General features: G+C 37.1%; 1 protein-coding gene across 3 annotated transcripts in view; it reads left to right on the top strand.

Annotated features, from left to right (window-relative positions):
* Positions 1-24,704, top strand: part of LOC138694624 (neural-cadherin-like) — a 1,043,497-nt gene that overhangs the window by 921,251 nt on the left and 97,542 nt on the right. For all 3 annotated transcript variants that reach the window (XM_069818545.1, XM_069818553.1, XM_069818562.1), the window contains one exon: positions 18,114-18,305. In XM_069818545.1, the coding sequence (XP_069674646.1) occupies positions 18,114-18,305 (192 nt within the window). The remainder of the gene's footprint in view (positions 1-18,113; positions 18,306-24,704) is intronic.

Genomic DNA, 24,704 nt, shown 5'->3' with positions numbered 1-24,704 from the left:
TGAAAGTTGTTATTGAAAAACTTTGCGCTGCTTTTCAGTCAAGATCTTTCATCGAAATACAGGGACATCATTTTATTTTTACTTCAATTTTTATTGTACCTGAGTTTTTGAATGTACTTCACTCCCACCCCTTCTGCTAACGAAGTTCAACCGTCCTCCACACAGATCCAAGACCGCATATACAGTCATAGTAGCCTTACGGTCATAGTGAACAGTACGTTCCAAAAATATGTTCGCGTCTTCCAGTGACGAAAGAGCTTTCAATATTGCACCATTTTCCATTTGCCTACGTCGCATCCCGGTTTCCCCCACCTACTTCTATTCGCCTCTCTGTAAATCCTAGTGGCTGGGCTGTCTTAGCTCTTTTCTGAGAACATTAATTTCTGTTAGGAATTGGACGTCTACGTAATATTATACCCATATAATTGTTTAAAATAACTTAAATAAAAGGGTCTCGTTAAGTAATTAACTGTCACGTGATTTCCTCCCTTTCTACGACGCTGCGACGTAACCATTTGGTCGGACAGTAGATAGCATGTCTAAGTAATTTTATCTTTTCGGATCGGGCAGAAGTGAAGATTCAATTTACGATAAGTAAGGTCTCTTTTATAGAGTAGGTACAGAATTATTTCAACATGAGTTACTGATACGAAGTACGAACCTGGTAATTGGAATTACGTACAATAGTCTATAGTGCGATAATATGCACATTAGATCTGAAACCTGTGTCGAAATGAACGGCCAACATTTTCAAAAATGTGTTTAAATATCCATATTATGATTATTTTTCAATTTAACTTCATTCTCTATAGTGTACGCTAATGTGCTGAAAACAGTATAATATACACTGTATAATGGAAACGTGCGCATGGAAAGCTCAGTTCGTGAGTAAAAACACTCATTGTTAATTCTGTACTGTATTTTGATTAAACAAAAACGTAATGAGAATTATCAAACTCAAAATCGCGATATTTCCTACTTTACGTAAATGGATGAACTACTTTTCCTCCCTCCTATACCTAGTAAAGTGATTTGTTTGTATATTACGCCATCGAACTCCAGTCGTGGAAGGGGGTAGCAAACGGTGTTTCCGGTTCTTAATCATTGATCCAAAGGTGTAGCCAGGTTAATATTAGAAATGTTAGTAAAAATAAAATGATGTCCCTGCATAAAGTTAATGTCTGAGAGTAACTTGGAAGTTCAACAGATTGTCACATTATAATTAGGGACCGGATTTTTATGTAATATCAAGATGTGAAATATGTACATATTTATGTAAGAAAAATAAGCTTAATATGTACCAAAATATGTAAAATCATGAAAATATTTAATATCAATATCTGGCAGGTATAGGATAGGTAAGACTCTCCAGTTATGATTTCATAGAGCACCCCACTTTTTTACCGCACACTTGACACATTACTATTTTTCCATCTGTAGTGAAAGCTTCGTCCATCGCAATCCATGATTTTATTTCTGTCGTTAGGGTTGAAGATACAGTGGCCATTTTAGTTAGTTAAAAGCAGTAGATAAACTCACTTGCACTTTATGCTGTAAGTACTAAAACTAGAGAACTGAGTGATATGAATGACACAACAGTACTGCAAGCACTGTTTCGCTTTACTGAATTAGGAGAAAATAAGAGGAGATGTGGGACACATGCATTTTAGCTGCTCCCTGCAGGAAACAAAGTACCTACTGAAACCTCAAACTATGGGCATTTACAAACTGTTATTTGAAAAGTGACATTCCTGTCTCATTCAGAAGAGTAGGATTATTCCAGTCGGAGAACCATACTTTCTAATTGCTCGAAAAATCCCATTTCCGTATAGGTCTACTAAATTTAAAGTAAAGAGGCCAAGAAATAACCTGAAAAGCTATTTACTTTAATATTTCAACATATTTCCAGTTTGTTCATTTACTCCAGCATCTTTTCAAAAGTCGGCTACTTTATTGCGGATCATGCCAGACTTGACACTGGTTTTCCATGGAAGGATTAGGAATGGAAATTGCATGGGAATGTCTTGTTAAGACGTGTGCAGAACGATTATAATTCGAGACAAATCATGTCGTCCTCGTCCCACTCCCCGCATGAAGGCAACACTGCCTTTTGTTCACTCATATTTACAGTGGGCGGTATTGGGTGAGTGCCTCTATTACTTTCTGGAACGTTATGTTTCATCCCGGAATATACCCTCTCTTGGGTAGGTAAAAACGCTTTTTAAATCTTTGTATTTCAAATTGTAAACTTGCGCAGCAGAAGTTCCCCCCACCTTTTAGAGAAGTAAAAATGAATAAAACCCCTAAATGTGTAGATTTATGTAATACCAAGCTATAATATGTAATGTGGGGTAAATATGTAAAAATATGTAGTATCAAATTTTAATATTCTAATGGTCATTACAGGATTCGCAAAAATTTATTTACATACGGTTAGGTTGAAAGAAATATAATATGTAATTACATAAAAATCCAGTCCCTACTTATAATATCGAGTTTCGTCGGTAGTTTTATCAGTACACTTTATATTAAAATTACTGAATTGTTGTTCTAACAATTTTAACAGCGTAAAAACAAATTTTAATGTGCATTGAAAACTGATATTACTAATAGAGTGTGTTTACAGTAAATAATTCGCTTTGTCATATCTGTTGTAGTAATAACATCATTTTATGCTTTGTCAGTTTTATATGTACACTAACGTATTTGGTTTGTCTCTTTCATGCAATCACGTAACAGTGGGAGTAAGATGTAAGTATATCTAACATACTAGTCTATATGTTTGTGTTGCATGATACAATGTACTCTGTTCTGGTCGTAAATTTACCATTACTAATCGCATGTAATGCAAGTCTTTATAATCTGCAGATACTGTCGGCAGTGATATGGTATAACAATAAAGGGACGATATTGGAATTAAGCGTTAGGGAAAACAGGTAGGCCTATCGAACCAGACTTATCTCACAGGATGTGTCTGTAAAGAATTCAAAATACTATTGTTGATATAATTATTTTATTTGTTGTTTTTATATTTATGAGTTTTCAATATGGCATCCTGTGTTTTTTACTTTATGCTTATCCGTGGTCGATATTATTTATTTTACTCTCTTTGATGTCTATCGTCATCTATGTGATATTGTGTGTTGTCTCATTGGCTAGACGTTGTGCTAACGTCTCTTCACAGACGTCTTCTCATAAATATGTGCTTAATACGTACAGCTCGATTCAGCGTTATTGGCCCCTGTCCTTGGTTGTTTGGCTAGTGAGCGAGCTGTGTGTTGCGTCATAAGAAAGAAATTTAATCACAAATGTGAATGGGAGGGGAAGAGGAAAGAGGAAGAATGAAAATAATATCTATAATAATAAGATTTATTAAACACAATGTGTACATTGTTACATTTTAGTCAAAAGTTGCCTTCTTTTGCGTAGAACGTTAGTGTCTCAGTGCTTGCTTGGCAGGTTAGTATATGGTACTGACTGCAGCTGTGCCCACAGAGGGTGCAGATGCACTGCTCTGAGGCCGAGTGGTATCCTCGTTTGGCACAGATCCTATGGCGAACCCGTGGGCCGCCGTCCTCGTGAAGACGTGACGTAGCTCGAAGTTAGGCTTTTTCCACTCTTCCGTGTTCATGGCTGGCGCCTGAAGGAATTCCTGGTCCACGTCTGCTGCTTTTTCTTCCCTGTCCCTAACGTGGGCCTCATATGCTGGTGTAGGTTGAATCTATGCTCGTAGCTGAGGGACACTCATGTCAAGAAAATGTAAGTCATCATGACAGTGTTTAGTCAACAGACGTATAGTAACGGCACATGTGGAAGAATATTGTGTTTTTAAGGCGAAGTGTACCGCGACATGATAAGAAGGATATGTTATGTGTTATGACTGTGTGGCCTGACTTGGCACTTAACACCTTCGATATTTCAAAGGTCCAATTATTGGGTTAACAATTTTTATAAATAAATAAATAAATAAACACAGAATGAGTATGAGTAATTGATTATAAACCGAAATATTATAGACGAATGGTTCGTACTTAAGAAAGAAAGAAAGAAAGAAAGAAAGGAAGCAAGAAAGAAAGAAAGAAAAAGAAAGAACTGCCGCTTGAGATTAAATAGGTTTATTGATGTTATATTTTTTTCTCTATCTGTGAATATTTATTTTATTTTATATTTTATTTTGTTTATTTCATTTTATTTATTTATTTTATTTTATTATGTTTTATTAATTTTATTAATTTTTTATTTATTTTATTTTATTTTATTTATTTTATTTTATTTATTTTATTTCATTTCTTTTATTTTATTTATTTTATAAGTTATTATTTATTGTTTTTATTTCATTTTACTTATTTAATTGTATTTATTTATTCTGGTAGAGTTAAGGCCATAAGACCTCTTCCACACTACCAGAAGTGAAATATACACTGAAACAATAAGAATAGCAAAAATAGTAAAATTAATGGTAAAATACTTAAATATAAAATCGTTATCATACACATTAAAGAGCTTACATATAATGAAATATTAACAAAACATGATACATAATTAATTACAATTTATATCCCAATTCTACTTTATAATAAGCCTAAATGACAATTTATACAAACACACAGAATAACCTATAAAAATCAGTTAACACTCACGAATCAATTCCATATAAAAGTAAGTAATTCTTAATTCTCAATTTAAATTTAAACATAGTAAAGAAAAAAAAGTTCCTTTATTCTGTAGCTCTGGAATGAATAGTACAGTCTCAAAATATTTCTTGAACAATAGCGCCTTGAAAAACATACTGTACATTAACAGCTTATTTCTCTATCACCACTCAGGTGTGATGACCATAAAATTTGTAAAATATTTTCCTTTTGAAAATGAAACATTAGAGCATTTAAATTTAGAGCCTCATCTATGCCTTACACTAATAATAAACAAATATTTCTGAAAAATATTTTTTCATTGGAATTCCCAGTTTGCCCGGAATAGCTGAGCTACTATTTCATCGCAGCTACAAGAATCTCTTCCCTAAACATTAAGCATACTGTATATGATGAGGCATTTTTTAACACTGGTAACGTACAGGAATCTAATCAATGACCAATTCGTTCTGGCTAATAAGGGCTCAGTATTTTATTACTTACAATCTGTAAATTAAGGCTTTAAGAAATCTATAATATTTTGAGCTGAGGATAAAGGAATCACATCACTATATTAAATATCTTCAGGAAGAGGATAAGTGCAGTGTCGAGCTTGTAAGGTGAGTAGAGACATTCGCGACACCAATCAGAAGGAAATGCTATCTGCGGGAAGCAGTTTGAAATCAATCTGGCCGCTGTCACTGGAGTCAGATACTGCGGTTGTGACTCAATGGATCCACAGCCACTCTCTCGTATGACACTTCCCATATTCATGAGAACGAGTGGCTGACCTTTATCTTGCTCCACAGACGTCTGGTGTGACTCAGCCTCAGGAATAAATAGGCCTACATACAAAAACGATAATCTAATACAAAAAATAACATAGGCCTAGAGCTCTGTTAAAAGATGTCCTGTTCAATAATAATTCTCACTAGGGAAATATGAATCAGATCAGTGTTTTCCCTGTGCTAGAGATTACATACCCAAGTCTATCATCAAAAAAATTTAACAGTGAAATCTTTACAGAAAATTACTCACTCTAGCTATCAACAATTCCATCGAACAATAAATAACCTAGTAGTTGATACAGCGCCGTTAAACTATCGACTAAATGTAGGCGCTCACTTACCGTAAAGAATTCGTTCGGCGCGTCCCGATTTTTATTATTTGCATTATTTTAAATGGAGCATTGCCCACTTGGCCGTATCGCCTCTGTCTGCATGAACGGATTCCTTCCAGAATTCTGGCCAGAGAATTCTCAACGGATTTCCGTACGAGTCATGATGAAAATAAAAGAATGTCATGACAATTATATCGATTGCAAGGCCTCCAGTCCCGGTAATATTGGAGGTATTAATTAAACGGATGTCGCAAAGCTTATTTTGTTAGACCAACAGTATTAAGAGCTTTACAGTTTATTAAATTAGAATTATAGTAATGTAGTATGCAAAAAGAACATACGGAATGAGATTGGAGAAATATTGAATCGACCAGGATGTTCTTCATAGTTTATTTAAATAACAGAGTTATTTATTTTATTTCTGTGTTCAATTCAGAATATTACAATGAAATAATGAACTATAGCGGTAAATTACAACACTATTTGATTATTAATTTGGAAATGTGAACTAGTGAGCGATACTATAATATAAATCCGAACGCACCGAACGAATGTTTTCCGGTAAGTGATCGACTAGCTTTAAAATAGCCTACATTCAATAGAACGTATACAACTGGAATAAAAATTGAACTAGGTAAATATGAGACGTATATAAATACCAAATCTTGAAATTTAATATATGTAAATCAAACATGTAACAGCTGAAAAAATATGGATACTTGACTTTTCGTCATTCACCCATATGAAGCCAGTTGTGTAGACCAATTTACCCACAGAGTCGTTGCCCAGGGTGCTTCATAGGAAACTGGTCTACGCTACACCCGAGATGAGATGAGATGAGAGATGAGATGATGTGAGATGAGATGAGAGATGAGATGAGAGATGAGATGAGAGATGAGATGAGATATGAGATGAGAGATGAGATGAGATGATGAGATGAGATGATGAGATGAGATGAGATGAGAGATGAGATGTGTGAGAGGTGAGAGAGGTGAGAGGTGACATGAGATGAGAGATGAGAGATGAGATGAGATGAGAGATGAGATGAGATATGAGATGAGAGATGAGATGAGAGATGAGATGAGATATGAGATGAGATAGGAGATACGAGATACGAGAGAGACGAGATGATGATGGAGATCTGTTGGGTTGGCACAGGGAAACTGGGGCTCCCGGAGGAGGGAACCCCTGTGTTACCTGGATCATGGGCTTGCCCAACACAAGAACGCCGGGGATCGAACCTGGGTTCACCGCCACTGGACCACCGTGATGGCACATCAAACCAATATTATAAACTAAATATTAGACGAATTACCAAGAGACTAAGAAAAATAACTTCACTAAAGACTCTAAGTTACATTATCTAAAAAAAGCTTTTAATGCAAAAAGGAGAATATTTTGCGGAGCTCTGGAAAAAGAATTAAGGTAGAGACTAGTGAAGTGCTTTGTGTGGAATGTGTATTATATGGAACATAAACATGGACATTACGACGAAGTGAAGAGAAGCGACTAGAAGCATTTGAAATGTGAATATGAGGAAGGATGGAGCGTGTGATATGGACATACAGAATAAGAAATGAAGCTGTGTTGCAAAAGAATGGATGAAGAAAGAATGATGTTGAAACTGATCAGGAAGAGAAAAAGATATTGGTTGGGTCGCTGGCGGAGAGGAAACTGCCTGCTGAAGGATTCTCTGGAAGAAATAGTGAACGGGAGAAGAATTCGAGGCAGGAGAAGGTATCAGATGATAGACGACATTAAGATTTATGGATCATATGCGGAGACAAAGAAGAAGACAGAAAATAGGAAAGATAGGAGAATGCTGGGTTTGCAGTGAAATACCTGCAATTTGTCAGAACACTATGTTATTGAAGAAATCTCAACGGTGAACCAATGTGTAATGCGTATAACATCCAAAATAATTTAACAAACTTGAATTAGATTTTATATTATGAAATAAATTTTTGATCTTATATTACATTTTATTTTTTATTAAGGTAAATGTGAAGGCATCCCTATTATAGCCCATGGACTCCCACCTTTTCGAGACAGTCGGCACTGGTATAATCTTTTCGCTGTAAGAAAAATCCTAATGTAAACAATAGCACGTGACTGAAGTGAGGCTTCATTGGCCACTGTTTGGCGCCATAGATTCTCAGTACATGTTCCCGCCTACTGTTGTACATTCTGTTTCATGTTAAACATTTCCCGTTACTCATCCAGTAGGCCTAACCTCACTACTATGCATTCGTTTGCTTAGGAAACATTTACTTTATAATTACTGCAATTAAATTATCACATAACTTATTATATACCTTTAAGACTATTTGTTTTTCCGCTTTTGAGAGGGTTTCCACTCTTACGATTAATAACCATACGCACCGAGTATGCAGAAGCCATACTATGACAACTACGAGCTCAAGTGACGCCAGCTTGTTACAAGAACAGACTACCGCGGTGTTACTTTTGGTATTCATCCGCGTTCATTGTACATAATAATATATAAAAATAGTTTTTCTTTTACATAGCATTTTACATATGAGTGAAGTTATATATTTCATCGTATTTAACAACTAGAATTCAATTTTTTATTTTCAAATAATACAAGATTGTGGTTTCCAAATATGAACTATATTTTCCTGCGTCGTGTGAGTGCTTCGACTGGGAGCCAATCAAGGGTATGACAGCAACGTGCTTATGTTTACATTAGGATTTTTCTTACAGCGAAAACAGTATAGTAGTAGTATTGTCAGTTCTATGTTGTTGCAACCGCCATCCCCTCAAGGAAATACCCCTGGTACTCATTTCTATTAGGGCTGAGTACACCCACAGCTATGCAGTTGGAAAGATTAAATCAGTGGAGAAAATACGGACATGATCCCTTTGGGAATTGAAAACGCGACCTTCCGGATTCTAGCACAACGTGTTAACCGGAACGCTACCTCGGGTTCCCTTTCATTTTATATTATTTATTTAAAGTAACAATTGTTTGATTCTGGGTCGTGGTCTGCACTGTTCACTCACAATGTCTTTTCAGAGACTGGGGGTACAGCATGTGCTCTCTGAGAATATCGCCCTTCTCCTTTCTTCCTTCCGAAGAAGGGAGCAAAACTTGGTCGCTGTTCGTGTGTGTGAACGACTTCGGGAAAGTTCACAAGGATTCCAATAACTGGTTTGAATTTATATCACAGACTTTCTAACTCTGATAATGGTCATTAAAGTGCAGTAAACCTGTGTGTCGTTCAGTACTTTATTCCCGCGAGTCTGGGAGTTTTGGTATGAGTTTGCCTTCGTCTGCCTGTTTCCTCGTTCGTTCGTTCGTTTTTTTTTAACTTCCCTAAAAAGTCTTCCCTATACGCGTAGGATCGTTCACGGTCGTTACTAGAGGGTGTGACAGTGTTAAAGGTTGCAAGTTGAGATCAGTTCAATAAATTCTTGATTCTTCGACCCATTTTTTACTTGTCATACGACGCACATGTTTATTACTTATAACTACAGAGAAAGAGAGAGAGAGAGAGCATAAGATGCCAACTATTACTGATTTTTGTTAGCTACTATAGGCCTATTACACAAACGATTAGGGAAAACACGGAAATTTTACTTGAAGCAAGTAAAGCGATCGGTTTGGAAGTAAATCCCGAAAAGACAAAGTATATGATTATGTCTCGTGACTAGAATATTGTACGAAATGGAAATATAAAAATTGGAGATTTATCCTTCGAAGAGGTGGAAAAATTCAAATATCTTGGAGCAACAGTAACAAATATAAATGACACTCGGGAGGAAATTAAACGCAGAATAAATATGGGAAATGCGTGTTATTATTCGGTTGAGGAGCTCTTATCATCCAGTCTGCTGTCCAAAAATCTGAAAGTTAGAATTTATAAAACAGTTATATTACCGGTTCTTCTGTATGGTTGTAAAACTTGGACTCTCACTCTGAGAGAGGAACATAGGTTAAGGGTGTTTGAGAATAAGGTGCTTAGGAAAGTATTTGGGGCTAAGCGGGATGAAGTTACAGGAGAATGGAGAAAGTTACACAACACAGAACTGCACGCATTGTATTCTTCACCTAACATAATTAGGAACTTAAAATCCAGACGTTTGAGATGGGCAGGGCATGTAGCACGTCTGGGCGAATCCAGAAATGCATATAGTGTTAGTTGGGAGACCGGAGGGAAAAAGACCTTTAGGGAGGCCCAGACGTAGATGGGAGGATAATATTAAAATGGATCTGAGGGAGGTGGGGTGTGATGATAGAGAATGGATTAATCTTGCACAGGATAGGGACCGATGGCGGGCTTATGTGAGGGCGGCAATGAACCTTCGGGTTCCTTAAAAGCCATTTGTAAGTAAGTACTAATAGGCCTATTACGAATTTCGCTCACTATTACTGCCAAGGGGAAAATTATTACAGCAAATTTTCTACCGAAAAGAGGAGTAAAAAATGTGCAAAGAAATTTCCAATTGAGACTGAATTTGTTAATTATGCAAAAGTTGTAGATATTTTACATAGAAAAAATATTTCATATTTATCTCTAGAATGCTATTCAAACACTTCCAAATTTGATCAATGAAGGTGAACATGACAGACTTGAAGACGAGTTTGCAGTTTACCAATGCAACACTTTTCTTGAATGCTTTATAAATGGATTTAGATTAGTTGCACATGCAGTTTAAACACAGTAAGTTCCATTGTAATTGTTCCTTGTACAAATATGTAGTATACAGGATGGAAGTGATGTAACAGTGAAGATTGAAGGGAGGAATAGAATGCGTTAAAATAAAAAAAAACTATTACGTGTTTTGTAATTAACACGTGACTATCCATAATCTCATACAGCAGAAGCTGTAATAAAACCTAAGTAATATAAACAAGATAAACTAAAGAAAAATTTTAATTAAGGATGATGAAAAAACATTAATCATTTTAAAATGTACAATTTTTGAAAGTATGTTAGCAAACAAAAAAAAATACTAGTGAGATGATAAAAGCAAACAAATGCTACGGAGGTGATAAAAAACAAATGTTAGGGAGGTGATAAAATTGTAGGATAGGCAGCCATGACTGGTTGAAACACGTCGTTTTATTGGTCAAAAGTAGTTTGACGTAGTAAAAGTATAATAGTCAAGATGAACAAATATCTGAGAAGTGCATTCTTAGAATCTGCTTTCGATGATGCTGGAAGAGATATCGGATAAAGGTGTATGTAGAAAAAAGGAAAAGAATATGAAATTGCAGTTCGGAACATAAGTAATGTCTGTTCTAACGACGACGATGGCGATAGTATTGTCATGGCTTTGAGGTTACAAAGTGGTTGCTGTGTAAGGCTTACGAAAGGAAGAAATAGTCCTGTGGGAAATTTCCAGAACTACCAGAGAAGTCCGTTAATTAACAGAGATGATGCCCCTACGGAAAACCCCCAAAATAAAGGGCCTGCGTATTCTTGATATAATCAGGATGATGGCCCCCTTCCTGTTTTCTGGGGGTATGTAAATTTCCTCCATGTTGCATTATTCCTGTAGGAATGTCATCGTATAAAATACTAGCATTTGGATATTACCTCTGGGAAGCGAGGATTTTTGCCCAATTTAATGGTGACATGGCGACCCTCTCTCTCTCCCGTTCTAAGACCAGAGAAATCAAGACTGTGGGGGCCTGTAGATTTATGCGGGGAGGCTGCTCCCTGCTCTTGAAATAAATCATGCTGCGTGCCCCCCCCCCCCGCCGTGCTTCCTTCCGCGTCCACAAACTTCTTATGTCATGCCTGCTTGCGGGATAAATTATTATGAATTGAATGCAGGGCTAGGGTTACCACAACAACTGCCGTGGATTGTTGCTGGGAACTGTACCATTCCTTCACACTGGTGCATGTCTTAGGGTCGTATTCATAGACGAGACTTTGGACTAAAGTTGACTTTGGGAAGTACAAAGTCACCATTTTCCTATTCACAGTCGACACTTTGAGGAAAGTAAACTTCAATCTTGACTTTACTTCGAAGTCGCCGAAAATCTAGACTTTGACTTTAATTTTCGTCCGTGGACAAAAGGAAAATGGCTGATATTTAGGAAATTGTTGAATTTTCCGAGAATATTGAAGACATCTAGGACATTATTAAAGCTGCTCATGTTTCTTAGCGTATTATTATAGGTTATAAATGCAAATCAAGGCACAGATTTGATAGACAGTATTAAATGTCATGTTTAAACTTTCATTGATGAATAATCGAAGAGGATTATCTGTTCCACCAATAAATAATACAACTTATTTCATCGCGATTTTACGCTAGGCTATAGGTAAGGATTAATAGCTTAATATTGATTCTTACTATTTAATTCTATAGAGGATAGGTTATACAGTTGGAAATGCAGTTAATTTATAATCCTTGCGGTCGTCTTAATAAGGGTTTCTGCATATTGATTTAAGATAATTTTTAAGTAGTTTCTGCAGACATGCAGGGAATAACTCTGCCAACTGTCAGCAGGATAATATGTCTCTTTCATAGTCTGTCTTGGTGCAATCTTATCTTCCATATCTTCACAACAAAATTATTTTACAATGAAATAATTTCAGGGCTTAATGTGAAACTAACGTAACTAGAATAGATGTTTTATTCACAACAAAATTCTTAACAGGCAATACTATTTCAGATAAATTATACCATAATGTTTTGTAATTATGAATTGTGTTATATTATACAACACTGTTCGAACTGATTTACGATTTTTTATTATCGATTGGTGTAAAGACCTAAAAATGTCAATTTTTGTACTTACGTTAGTTTCACAATAAGCCCTCGAATAATATTTTTCTTATGTAAAGCTGCAAGAATTATTAACAATGCTTTTTTTTTTTTTTTCCTTTTTCATTTTATTTTACTGTTTCTTCATATATTAGCTCATGCGATAAGTATAACATTGTAAACTAATTTCATAATAATGGTCCATGGGCGTGAATTTGAACTGCCACTGGGGGAGACCCTGGTGTACCAGCATCATGCGGAAGTACTGCGTGAAGTCTGCAGCCAGGTAGTGCCACTCGAAACTTCTGTCCAGCAGCCAGATCTTGGGGTCCTCTCGTTTTAGATCGGATTCGCACTCGCTCTTGTGAAGGTACACCAGACACACCTTTCCGATGCCTTGGCAAGCGTCCAGTTCGAAGATCTTGCACTTGACGCCGAAGTTGGGGCGCTGCCTGGGGTCGTCCTGCTCGCTGCAGATCTCGATGTCCAGCAGCGTGGGGCATTCCGCATCGCCCATGCTCTTGACGCCGGCCAGCCGTTGTAACTCAGACATAGAGTTGATCTTCATGTTGCCGATGGGGAGCACCTCGCCTTATGGATATTCTCGACCATGGCTTCATTAAAGATCGGACATCCTCTCTCCTTTCTTCGTGGAAGTTTTGTTCTTGCGAACTTTCTACCCGTGCTCAAGCAGGTACGCTACACATTAAATGAGAAAGATCTCTTCTAACGAAATAGAGTTAGGAAATGATCCCAGGATGGAGGCAGCATTCCCTCGCTGAACCGCTATTCCAATGCGTTGACGATGGAAATTGATACATCTAGGATCGCCGGTACGGGACAGTAGACGTGTACCAATTTGGGTGAGTAGATCTTTAGCGTCTCTACACCACGGACCAAAGGTCTCAACTGCGAAAGCGACGAAGATGTAATTTGATGTTAAATGTTCATATTTGCGTCGTTTAGCATGATAAGCGGATTCAGCAGCAGATCCGGCACAATTGATAGAAGATTTTAAATGGGAAAGGGCTAATGTATCTACACATGTAAAATCCCATCTGAGTGATTTACCTTTGGACCAAGGAATTAATGTCAAGCCGTCAGGTCGTTTACCAACCGACAATGCTTAACATGTACCGATGTTCAATTGTTTCATTGATTTGTGACTTAAAAGATGGCTTTGATTGTGGCAATGCCTACTCTATTTCAGCTATCTATTAATTTAATTCGTTTAGAAGGCAGTGATTTTGATTGCCAACATTAGAGCAAGATCGTCAAATCTCGACTTACCGAAGTCAAAGTCAAAGTCTCAGAAGTAGTGTCTATGAATAGAACTTTTAACAAAGTTAAACTTTACTACGAAAGTCGACTTTGGGAAGTCTTCATCCAAAGTCTCGTTTATGAATACGGCCCTTAGGCCCAGTTTCACCAAGCTTCGTTAAAATAACGCTAACAGCATGTTAACTAACGTGTTGTTAACAATTAAACATCCTGTTAGTGTAATAACGTTTCACCAACCATTTGAAGTGCTTTGGTTAGGTAACGTGATGTTAAGAGCAACGTAACAGGAATCAAAGAAGCAGTGATTATATGAAAGTTTACTGAATGTGCCTATAGTTATGGTGTAGTCATTTGTTTTAGCGGAAAATTTTATTTTTTACATTATGCAAGTATTAGAGAATAACATAATCACAACGGAAATCGAGAAAAAGAAACGTATAAGGAGCAGTAATGTTACCTCATATGAGAAACACTTATTTTAGTAGATCTAGTAATTAATTATAAGAATATAATTAAAGGCAGATGTAGTGATGGAACTTTCATTTGGACAAAGGAATAAGCATGAGTTTCTTCAATCCAAGATTTCAATCGCCATTTAGATGTGAAAACGCTGTGACACAAATCAATGTTATGAAAGTATTAAGAGAAATGCTAAGAAGGATCATGCACAAGATACAGAGGAACGTATGAAAACTGGCGGTAATAGACTACTTTCACTCTCTCAGTTGATGATATGGGTGCGAAGATTCTTTTAATTATCCAGAATCAAGTAGATCAATAGAAAATGAACATGATTGTGATGCTGAATACAATAGTAAGCGTTAACATTAAACATATTCTCACATGTCATTAGTGATAATTACATATTATGAACTGTTAAATCAGTGAAGTAAAGGAATATCGTTTTGAAAATCTGCAATTATATCTGAATATTAATACGGAATAATAATCACACAAAAGCTTACGTTAATAAGCACATATCTTCTCTTTATTGCGGATACAGTGCTAATATTAATATCAATCATTTTAGTATTTATGAACATAATCTATTCTAAACAATTAAAAATGCTGAAATAGTAATTGTCAGCTAATTGTTTTCACTGAAAATATATCTCGATATAATAATGCAGCTTGTAACCTATGTTCCCTGGCTGCCATGATTCACGCTGTAACAGGATGTTAAGGATTTAAGTGTGGGAATAGGCAATGTTAATTTAACAGTGGATTTAGCATAATGTTAGCAGTAACAACAGTTGATGAAACATCTCTACTGTTAAGTTTACTGTTAAACTGCCTTAAATCCTACATTTAAAATTAACAAACTGTTAATAATCTGTTAAACCAAACTGGTGTTGAAAACATACAATTTTATTAATTAACAAACTGTTTAGAGTTTAACAGTCGTTAAATTTTCTAACAATACTTGGAAAAAACGGCCACATAACTTTTATTAATCGGTTGCTCATGTGGATATCTGACACGAGTTTTGATATTCCTCTAGAGAAATGATCTGCTGTAGCAGCTGCTGTTTATTTGGTTCGCTCATGTTGCTCATTATTGTGTCCCTCAGCAATAGTTAATCTCCTTCGGCCATTCATTAACATTAACCTCAATGGTGCCCGCCATTAACGTTCTTAGTACGATCCCCGGTTGGTGAATATGGTTATTATTGTTAGTGGATTTGTTTGCGAAATAAAGCAAGGCTTGCATGATGGTAATGCATATGTGTTAATATTACTTTTAGAACGCTATAACAACTAGGCCTATATAACGTGTTATTCAATTAAATTAGTTAATTTGCGTAGCCAGTATTTGTGTTTCATAATGCATTTTTGGATTTGTATGCATTGATTCTCTTCTGCCCTCCCCATTAATAGTGATAATAATTCTAGAGTGAAATTTTATAGTTCAACTAAAATTATTTAACTGTTGTATTTATAATGTTGAGAAAATTAATTAATTATTTTAGGAAGAGAGGTTGCCAGGGGAAACAGAATATTTTATTGTTTCATGGAATGTGTGTCACGTTGAGCTTACAGTACAGGTAGGACCATAAGCCACGTAACCCCCCCCCCCCAGTTTGTTTATTTCACAACTAACTAACTAACTAACTAACTAACTAACTAACTAACTAACTAACTAACTAACTAACTAACTCATATACATGCACATACTTTATTTATCCATAAGATCTGTATTGTGCATCGGCGTTATCATGACATAACTGAATACGATGCCATGTTCGACGAGAGGTTTTCGAAGAAAATCTTCTGTTATATTCCTGAATGCTTCTGCCATAGCAAAATTGCAATTGATTAATTGCAAAATATTAAAATATTACATTGTTAACGTGATTTATGGCCCTACCTGTATAATAAATTCTATCACACCTGTAGGCTATAGGCCTAGACGATAAACTATTTATTTTTATGCTAACTTATGTTTACGTACGTTATGTTCTCTTATGTGAGGGTCAGAAGCAAAGGGGTACAAGTGACATTTCTAAGAACATGAGTTCAGTGCATCAAGGGCAAACTAAAACATTTAAAAGTTTAGTGGCAAAGGGAGACATCTTTTAACCACACCACACACTAAAATTGAAATAAATTTCACGGAATTTACGAAATCTTAAGTACTTTCAACCATAGTTTTTTCGCAAACAACTTAAGTGCAGTTATACCCCTTTGCTTCTGACCCGTCATGTTAAATACGTTAATGTAGCTTATGTTATGTGCGTTAAGGTTCATTCACAATGAAAATTAAACATAACGTAAGCGTTAACTTAAGAATATGAACGTTACGGTAAAATCAAGATCATTCACGATGGGAACATAAACATAACAGCAAACATACTTGGTAACCATGGAAACATAACAACGACGCCATTTCCTCATATTCTGTCGTATACTTCAGCGCTCCACGATTGTGTTCTGTTTGCAAATCACGTAAGCATAAGCATGAAAGTTTGGAGTTTGCAAACTTTCATGTTAACGTCTTACGGTAATGTTCATGTCAATGCTTATGTGAATCATTGTGAATGATCCCATTTGGTAGCCTGGGCTCAAACTTCTGTGTTTATGTTACGGTTATGTTTAATTTTCATTGTGAGTGAGCCTTTATTCTGCTTTATGTTAGCATGATATGTTAGCTTATGTTATACGTAGTGTCCCAGAAACGCCGTCCACATAGTTAAAATAGGCAACCCACATCATCACGCCATCAGAGATGGATTCTACTACATGGCGTTATTCTACCTTACCTTATGTTCATTATGTTATCACCACAAATCAATATTTTATTATATTAAACTACTTAAGTAATTATATTCAAAATGCAACAATATCACTATCTAAAATTAATAAATTTAAAGGAAATCAATGCAAAAAAATAATAAGTACAATAGAACCTCTATTATCCGTGGTAATGAAGGGGATGGACTGAACGGTTAATCGAAAAAAATCGGATAATCCGTACCATGAAAGACTTTCATAAATTAAGTGCATAATGCAGTTCTGTTTCGTAATTTTCTTAGTGATCATGTGTTTTAACACGTTAAGTAGTGGATCAGTCTAATTATCAATGACGGATTTTTAAGGGTCAGGAGACTTCCTATAATTGCCGTCTGTGGAAAGGTGGGAAAAGTATAGGTCTCATGTTATAGATTTAAGTAATTTATACTATTTATCCTTGTTTTTTTTTATTAAATCTCGCACTTGTAAGTCCAATCTCGTATAGTGGTGTGAGATGAACCACAGTTCCTCTTTTCCAAAAGCACTCAGTTATTTTCACTTTTCTTCGATACTTAGCATAGCGCAACATGTTTTCTTTTGGCACTTGTGGAAGACGTTTTGCAGAGAAGTTAGATAGTCACTCGAACAGTAGATCATACTGTATAAGGGCAAGAACTTGTAATAACACTCTCTAAAAAAATGGTACTAATATAATGTATAATACTCAATATCTTTTCTGTAGCAAAAAATAAAAAGAAGCGAGTAACAGACGGATAATACGCCAATCGGTTAATAGGGTGACGGATAATCGGGGTTCTACTGTATTCACGTGAATAACCCAAAGAACAAGAATAAATCCCAGAATAATATTATATTCCATGTTCGTTATTATGGAAAACATATTTTAATGAAAGTCGCACTACGTTGTAGGGTCTGAAGAGTAAATTCCAACATTAAATTATAAGTTGTCGGCGAGGAAAACGAAAGAATTCAGAAAAAAGACCTTTCCCACATTCCACCACAACTCCTGGATTGGAAATGGACTGTCTAGGTGTTGGAGTAGCAGTGTTTGCTTCTTGATTGATGTTGTGATCCGTCTGCCCGCAGACACGGACAACCAGCGCGTGATCATCCACGTGAAGGACGTGAACGACGAGCCGCCCTACTTCATCAACCGCCCTCTGCCGATGCAGGCCGTGGTACAGCTGAACGCGCCGCCCAACACGCCCGTGTTCACCCTGCAGGCTCGCGACCCCGACACCGACCACAACATCCACTACTTCATTGTCAGGGACCGCAGTAAGTACATCCCGCTTAAAACACCCTAGAATCTCAGAACTCCTAGAAATATATACAATATAATTTAATCTGGTTTTGTTATTTTTCGTCTTCCTTCTCTTCCTCCTCCCCTTATCCTTCTCATCCTTTTTTAGCTTTGTTACATTTTCTACTCATTTTTCTTTCTGTTCTTTCTTCTGACGTAGAACTACGTCTTTCTTCTCATTAGTTATTGAGGCGTAACTCGGGAATTGACCGTCACAACAAAATGCAAATTCCCCTTACTTATATTCTCCTGGTTCTTGTTTTCTTCTTGCTTTCCCTGTATTCCCTTTAGTCTTTCTATATTCCCCTTGTTTTCCTTATATTCCTCTGTATTCCCTCTTCTTTTTGTATTTTCCTCGTTCTCCTTCTCTTCCTTTTGTTCTTCTTGTCTTCCTTTTCTTCTTCTTCTTCTCTTTGTCTTTTCCTTCTTCGTGTCTTCCCCTTGTTCTCCATGTACTTCCCTTTTCCTTTTTTGTGTTCCTCACTTTTTCCTTGTAGTCCCATCTTCTTTCCTCTATTTTCCTTGTTCGCCTTGTATTTACCTTGTTCTCATTGCATTCCCTATGTTCTCTTTGTATTCCCATCGTTCCCGTAATCCTACCGTTTTCCCCACATTTCCCCTGTTCTCCTTGCATACCGCCGGTTATCCGTGTATTCCCGTTTTTCCTTCTGTTCGTCCTGTTTACCTTGTCTTTCCGTTTTCATATTCCCTCTGTTTCCTTTGTCCTTATTTTACCCTTATTCTCCTTATATACTCCTTGTTTTTCTTGTTCCTCCTACGTTTCTCGTCTTCTCCTAGTTCTCCTTGTCTTCATGTTTACATATTCCCCTTATTCTCATTGTATTTCACGTGTTCTCCTTGTCTCCCTTGTTCTCCTTTCTTACTCTTCTTATCCTTGTCTTCCCCTTGCTCTCTTATCCTTGTTCTCCTTGTAGAACCTTGTTAACCTTGTCTTCCCCTTGTTAACCTTGAATTCCCCTTGTTCTCCTTGTCTTACCCTTGTTGTCCTTGCCTTACCCTTGTTTCCTTGTCTTACCCTTGTTAACCTTGCTTCCCCTTGTTCACCTTGTCTGCCCATTGTTTTCCTTGACTCCCCTTGTTTTCTCCTTGCCTTACCCTTGTTCCCCTTGCCTTACCCTTGTTCTCCTTGTCTTACCCTTGTTAACTTTGCTTCCCCTTGTTCACCTTGTCTGCCCATTGTTTTCCTTGACTCCCCTTGTTTTCTGCTTGCCTTACCCTTGTTCTCCTTGCCTTACCCTTGTTCTCCTTGCCTTACCCTTGTTCTCCTTGTCTTACCCTTGTTAACCTTGCTTCCCCTTGTTTACCTTGCCTTACCCTTGTTCTCCTTGCCTTACCCTTGTTCTCCTTGCCTTACCCTTGTTCTCCTTGTCTTACCCTTGTTAACCTTGCTTCCCCTTGTTTACCTTGTCTGCCCATTGTTTTCCTTGACTCCCCTTGTTCCCCTTGCCTTACCCTTGTTCTCCTTGTCTTACCCTTGTTAACCCTGCTTCCCCTTGTTTACCTTGCCTTACCCTTGTTCTCCTTGCCTTACCCTTGTTCTCCTTGCCTTACCCTTGTTCTCCTTGCCTTACCCTTGTTCTCCTTGTCTTACCCTTGTTAACCTTGCTTCCCCTTGTTTACCTTGTCTGCCCATTGTTTTCCTTGACTCCCCTTGTTCTCCTTGCCTTACCCTTGTTCCCCTTGCCTTACCCTTGTTCTCCTTGTCTTACCCTTGTTAACCTTGCTTCCCCTTGTTCACCTTGTCTGCCCATTGTTTTCATTGACTCCCCTTGTTTTCTCCTTGCCTTACCCTTGTTCCCCTTGCCTTACCCTTGTTCTCCTTGTCTTACCCTTTTTAACCTTGCTTCTCCTTGTTAACCTTGTCTGCCCATTGTTTTCCTTGACTCCCCTTGTTTTCTGCTTGCCTTACCCTTGTTCCCCTTGCCTTATCCTTGTTCCCCTTGCCTTACCCTTGTTCTCCTTGCCTTACCCTTGTTCTCCTTGTCTTACCCTTGTTAACCTTGCTTCCCCTTGTTTACCTTGTCTGCCCATTGTTTTCCTTGACTCCCCTTGTTCTCCTTGCCTTACCCTTGTTCCCCTTGCCTTACCCTTGTTCTCCTTGTCTTACCCTTGTTAACCTTGCTTCCCCTTGTTCACCTTGTCTGCCCATTGTTTTCCTTGACTCCCCTTGTTTTCTCCTTGCCTTACCCTTGTTCCCCTTGCCTTACCCTTGTTCTCCTTGTCTTACCCTTGTTAACCTTGCTTACCCTTGTTCACCTTGTCTGCCCATTGTTTTCCTTGACTCCCCTTGTTTTCTGCTTGCCTTACCCTTGTTCCCCTTGCCTTACCCTTGTTCTCCTTGCCTTACCCTTGTTCTCCTTGTCTTACCCTTGTTCTCCTTGTCTTACCCTTGTTTTCCTTGTCTTATCCGTGTTATTTTTGTCTTCCCCTTGTTCTCCTTGTCTTCACGTTCTCAATTCTTCTTGCTCTCCTTGTCTTCCCCTTATCCTTGTTTTAACCTTTTCTCCTTGCCTTCCCCTTCTTTTTTTGCCTTGCCCTTGTTTTCCTTGCCTTTCCCTTTTTCTCCTTGCCTCCCCCTTGTTCTCCTTGCCTTCCTCTTGTTCTCCTTGTCTTCCCCTTGTCCTTGTTTTACCCTTGTTCTCTTTATTTTCTCTTTATTCTCCTTTTCTTCTACTTCTTCTTGTTTTCCAATTGTTCTTCTTGCTTTCTCCTTGTTCTTCTTGTATTCCCCTTGTTCCTCTTGCCTTCTTCTTGTTCTTCTTTCTCCTCCCTGTTTTCCTTGTTTGCCCTTGGTTTTCGTTGCTTTCCGCCCACACGTACACGGTTCTAAGTAAAATAATAATTATGCAGCATAGTAAAACTATTCACCTGTCAAATTTTCCTTCTTTCTAAATGTAGGCTATTTTTTCTTTTCTGCATTCTAATTTTTCTTTTATTCTTCATCTTCTTCTAATATATTTCGTCCCCCCTCGTTGTTCTCTGCTTTTATCTCTATATATTCTTCTGATTTCTCTCTTTCTTAATTGTGTTTCTTATCTTTTCTCTTTTCCAATTTTTTTTCTTCACTTCCTCGTACTTCTTGTTATTCTCCTTCTTTCCATCTTCGTCTTCCCACACTTGTCTTCTTTTTCTCGGATAGTGTCCGTCTGTCTCCACAAGAATTCAAATTGTATCTTGTCAGAAGTTCGGAATCATTTTCTTTTTCGACATGCATTACTTCCTACAAATCCGCTGCCTCTATATTGTCCATCATCACCCATTGTTCTCCCGAATTTAATAGTTAAGTTCAAGCTTGAAGCCACATACAAGCGCGTGCCTATGCCATAGGACTATTTCATGCTGTGATGTACAGTACTTTGTAATGTTATACATTTAAATGAACATAAAGTTCATAACCATGAATAAATTTTTTTTGCCCTGAGTCTTCGTTTCATAGTAATACGAACACCTCTCTCTTTCGTGTAGTTACGAAAGTTGTGAACGAGCTGTGAGTACGAAACGAACGACATGCTGAAGTGCTACGATCCGTTTCTGAAATAAGACTAATACGCAGAAATATGTAGGCAGATATTTGTCTCACTCTACTGGGCTGGTGAACATAATAAGGATCCACACTCAGTGGGACCCCAGACAGAGCGAGTAGTCGAATTTTAGCCTCATAAAATTATTATGAAATGGACCATCACGTAGTTCCTTGGCGAGGTTCCCAACCCTAGCGCGTGAGGTCACGCCTGGAAGTAGACACTCCGCAAAGCAATTACCTGCCTTACTCTGCTACCCAATTAACTTTTAGCAAACTTGGGTGTTAGAGACGCGGTAGCCATAGCAACTGTACCGATGAGGGAACTGATAGGCGCTGGGATTCAACAGAACATCGCGTAGTGCCGAGGTTCTTATGGAGAAACACTCGGCGGCATCTGCGTTATAGACCTTTCAGCAAGCAAGTACAGTAGTGGCAAAAAGAACCGGACCGACCCTTGTAGCTGATTTCAGAGCCTTGTTCATTCCAGAGCACGATAGACTGGTAACTAAGACTTTCGTGGTTCGAATCCCTGCATGGCATAGTTGCGCCCCGAAGAAATGAGGTAGCAGAAGGGACATGGCATAGTTGCGCCCCGATGGGCATAGTACACATTAAAGTGATTGTCATAAAATAAATAAATTACTTTAAAATATTACAGTGATAGCTGCATTGAAATCAGGCAGGCCTAGCATATGATAAATTTTGCTATTTAAAATAACACTTTTTTATCGATCGCACACAATAAATGAACTGCATTTTTTGTTTGTACATCGATATCTTAACCCTACGGTACAAGGTTTCTAAAATTGAAACTTAGAACCATTGTGAATTATTAACTCTTTACCCTTTTCACTAAACTTAACATCCATTTTAAATTAACCTCACTATACGCCACAGACGGTGTCAAAATCACTAATGAAATGTCAAGACTGCTAAGGCCCCTATTCCAACGGCTCACTCATTTGAATATGTCAGTTAATAAAGTATTGCCAACTTCACGGTGTTCATTTTAACGGTATTGATAATGAATATTAAATCGAATAAGAAATCAATAAGGTTGGTTGATTACGAGGCTCGAGTTTCCGTAGTGTATTTTTCTCTACCTATTTCATAGGGGCGCAACTATGCCATGCCCCTTTTCTCTACCTGATGGGAACGGGGCGAACTATGCCCACAAAACAGGGACCCTTTTTTATCTGCTGCGTTTTATCTGACCGTGGGGCGCAACTATGTCCTGCCGTCGAATCCTCCCTGGGAATTAAACTTTTTTTTTTTGTTCCTTATTCAAATTTATTCCCAATAATTTTCGATTGCAGCGATATTTTACTACTTAATTAACTTGTTATTTCCAGAACATGAATTTTACCAGAAATCGAAAAGTATTGGGAGTAAATTTGAATAAGAAACAAAAAAAAGTTTCCTTCCTAGGCAGGATTCGAACCACTAAAGTCTTAGTTATCAGTCTATCGTGCCCTGGAGTGAACAAGGCTCTGAAATCAGCTACAAGGGTCGATCCGGTTTTTTTTTTGCCACTACTGTATATTACTTGGCGAATACAGAGGGTAGAAAGTACAAACCTACACAGGAAATTGAGAATGAGTCCACATTACTAATATTGTTATTACTATTATTTTAATTATTTTTATCTCATATTTATTATTATTATTATTATACTTACAGCTTTTAGAGAACTCGGAAGTTCATTGTCGCCCTCACAAAAGCGCGCCATCGGTCCCTATCCTGAGCAAGATTAATCCAGTCCCTAGATCTCATCTCGCTATCACCAATTCTATAGACACTAAATGTCCCAGTATTTGATACAGCTTCATTAAATAACCAACTAAAAATAACCCTGTATGTAGTGCAAATTGGTGACTTTATATAGTTCGTGAATTTTTGTGGTTTCAATTCCCCTTAATTTACATCCATGTTTGATATCAAACTCTATATCTTCTGGTATTTAATTTTTCCAGTATAAATAGTGTCAGAAAATCAATCGACCGACCACACTATAAATGGATTAACCAGCGACCTCGTCGATCGGCTGATGTCTCTATCGCATTGATTCCGATAGATATGAAGACAACGGCGGAACATTACAGAGCATGTAAATTAGTACACTGTAGCCGTTACTAAGCAAAACAACTGACGTCAACCATCTGCTACGCTGATAATCTGTTTACCATAGCACAGCTATTCAACATTTCCACTAATAATTCTATAATTGATATTGCAGCAAACATTGTGAACGAAACAATAATCACTTAATTTCTCCTTTTATCTAAATATAACACATTGATGTTCTTTGCCAGTATTTTAACGTTTTTAACGTAAATTACTATTCTAAAGTTTCATTGATATACTGCACGTGACATGATCTCATTTCTTGCATGTTTCCTCCATTCATTTTTGTCTTTCTTTTCTCTTTCTGTCTTTTTATTTTATCATTCTTTTTTCCACCCTGTTTTTCCCTCTTCCTTTCATGATTTTGTACCTTTCGTCATCTCCCTTTTTGTTTCTTGTTCCTTTTCATTCCCGTTACATTTTCCTTCTTTTTTTTCCTTAATTTCCTTTTCATATGGAATACGTCTTTTCCCGCAGCAAGTATGTTCCAGCATCTGTGATAAAACAAAAAAAAATGTTTATGTATTATTATTATTATTTATTATTATTATTATTATTATTATTATTATTATTATTCTGTATCGTGCTAAACTGTAATTGGCCTTGTGCTGTTGTTTTGCACGTTACTATTATAAATAAATAAATAAATAAATAATAATAATAATGATAATAATAATAATAATAATAATAATTATTATTATTATTA

This window comes from Periplaneta americana, chromosome 1 (genome assembly GCF_040183065.1).
Source record: "Periplaneta americana isolate PAMFEO1 chromosome 1, P.americana_PAMFEO1_priV1, whole genome shotgun sequence".
Taxonomy (NCBI): domain Eukaryota; kingdom Metazoa; phylum Arthropoda; class Insecta; order Blattodea; family Blattidae; genus Periplaneta; species Periplaneta americana.
Note: the sequence above shows the minus strand (reverse complement) of the source record. Positions and strands in the feature narration are given on the sequence as shown.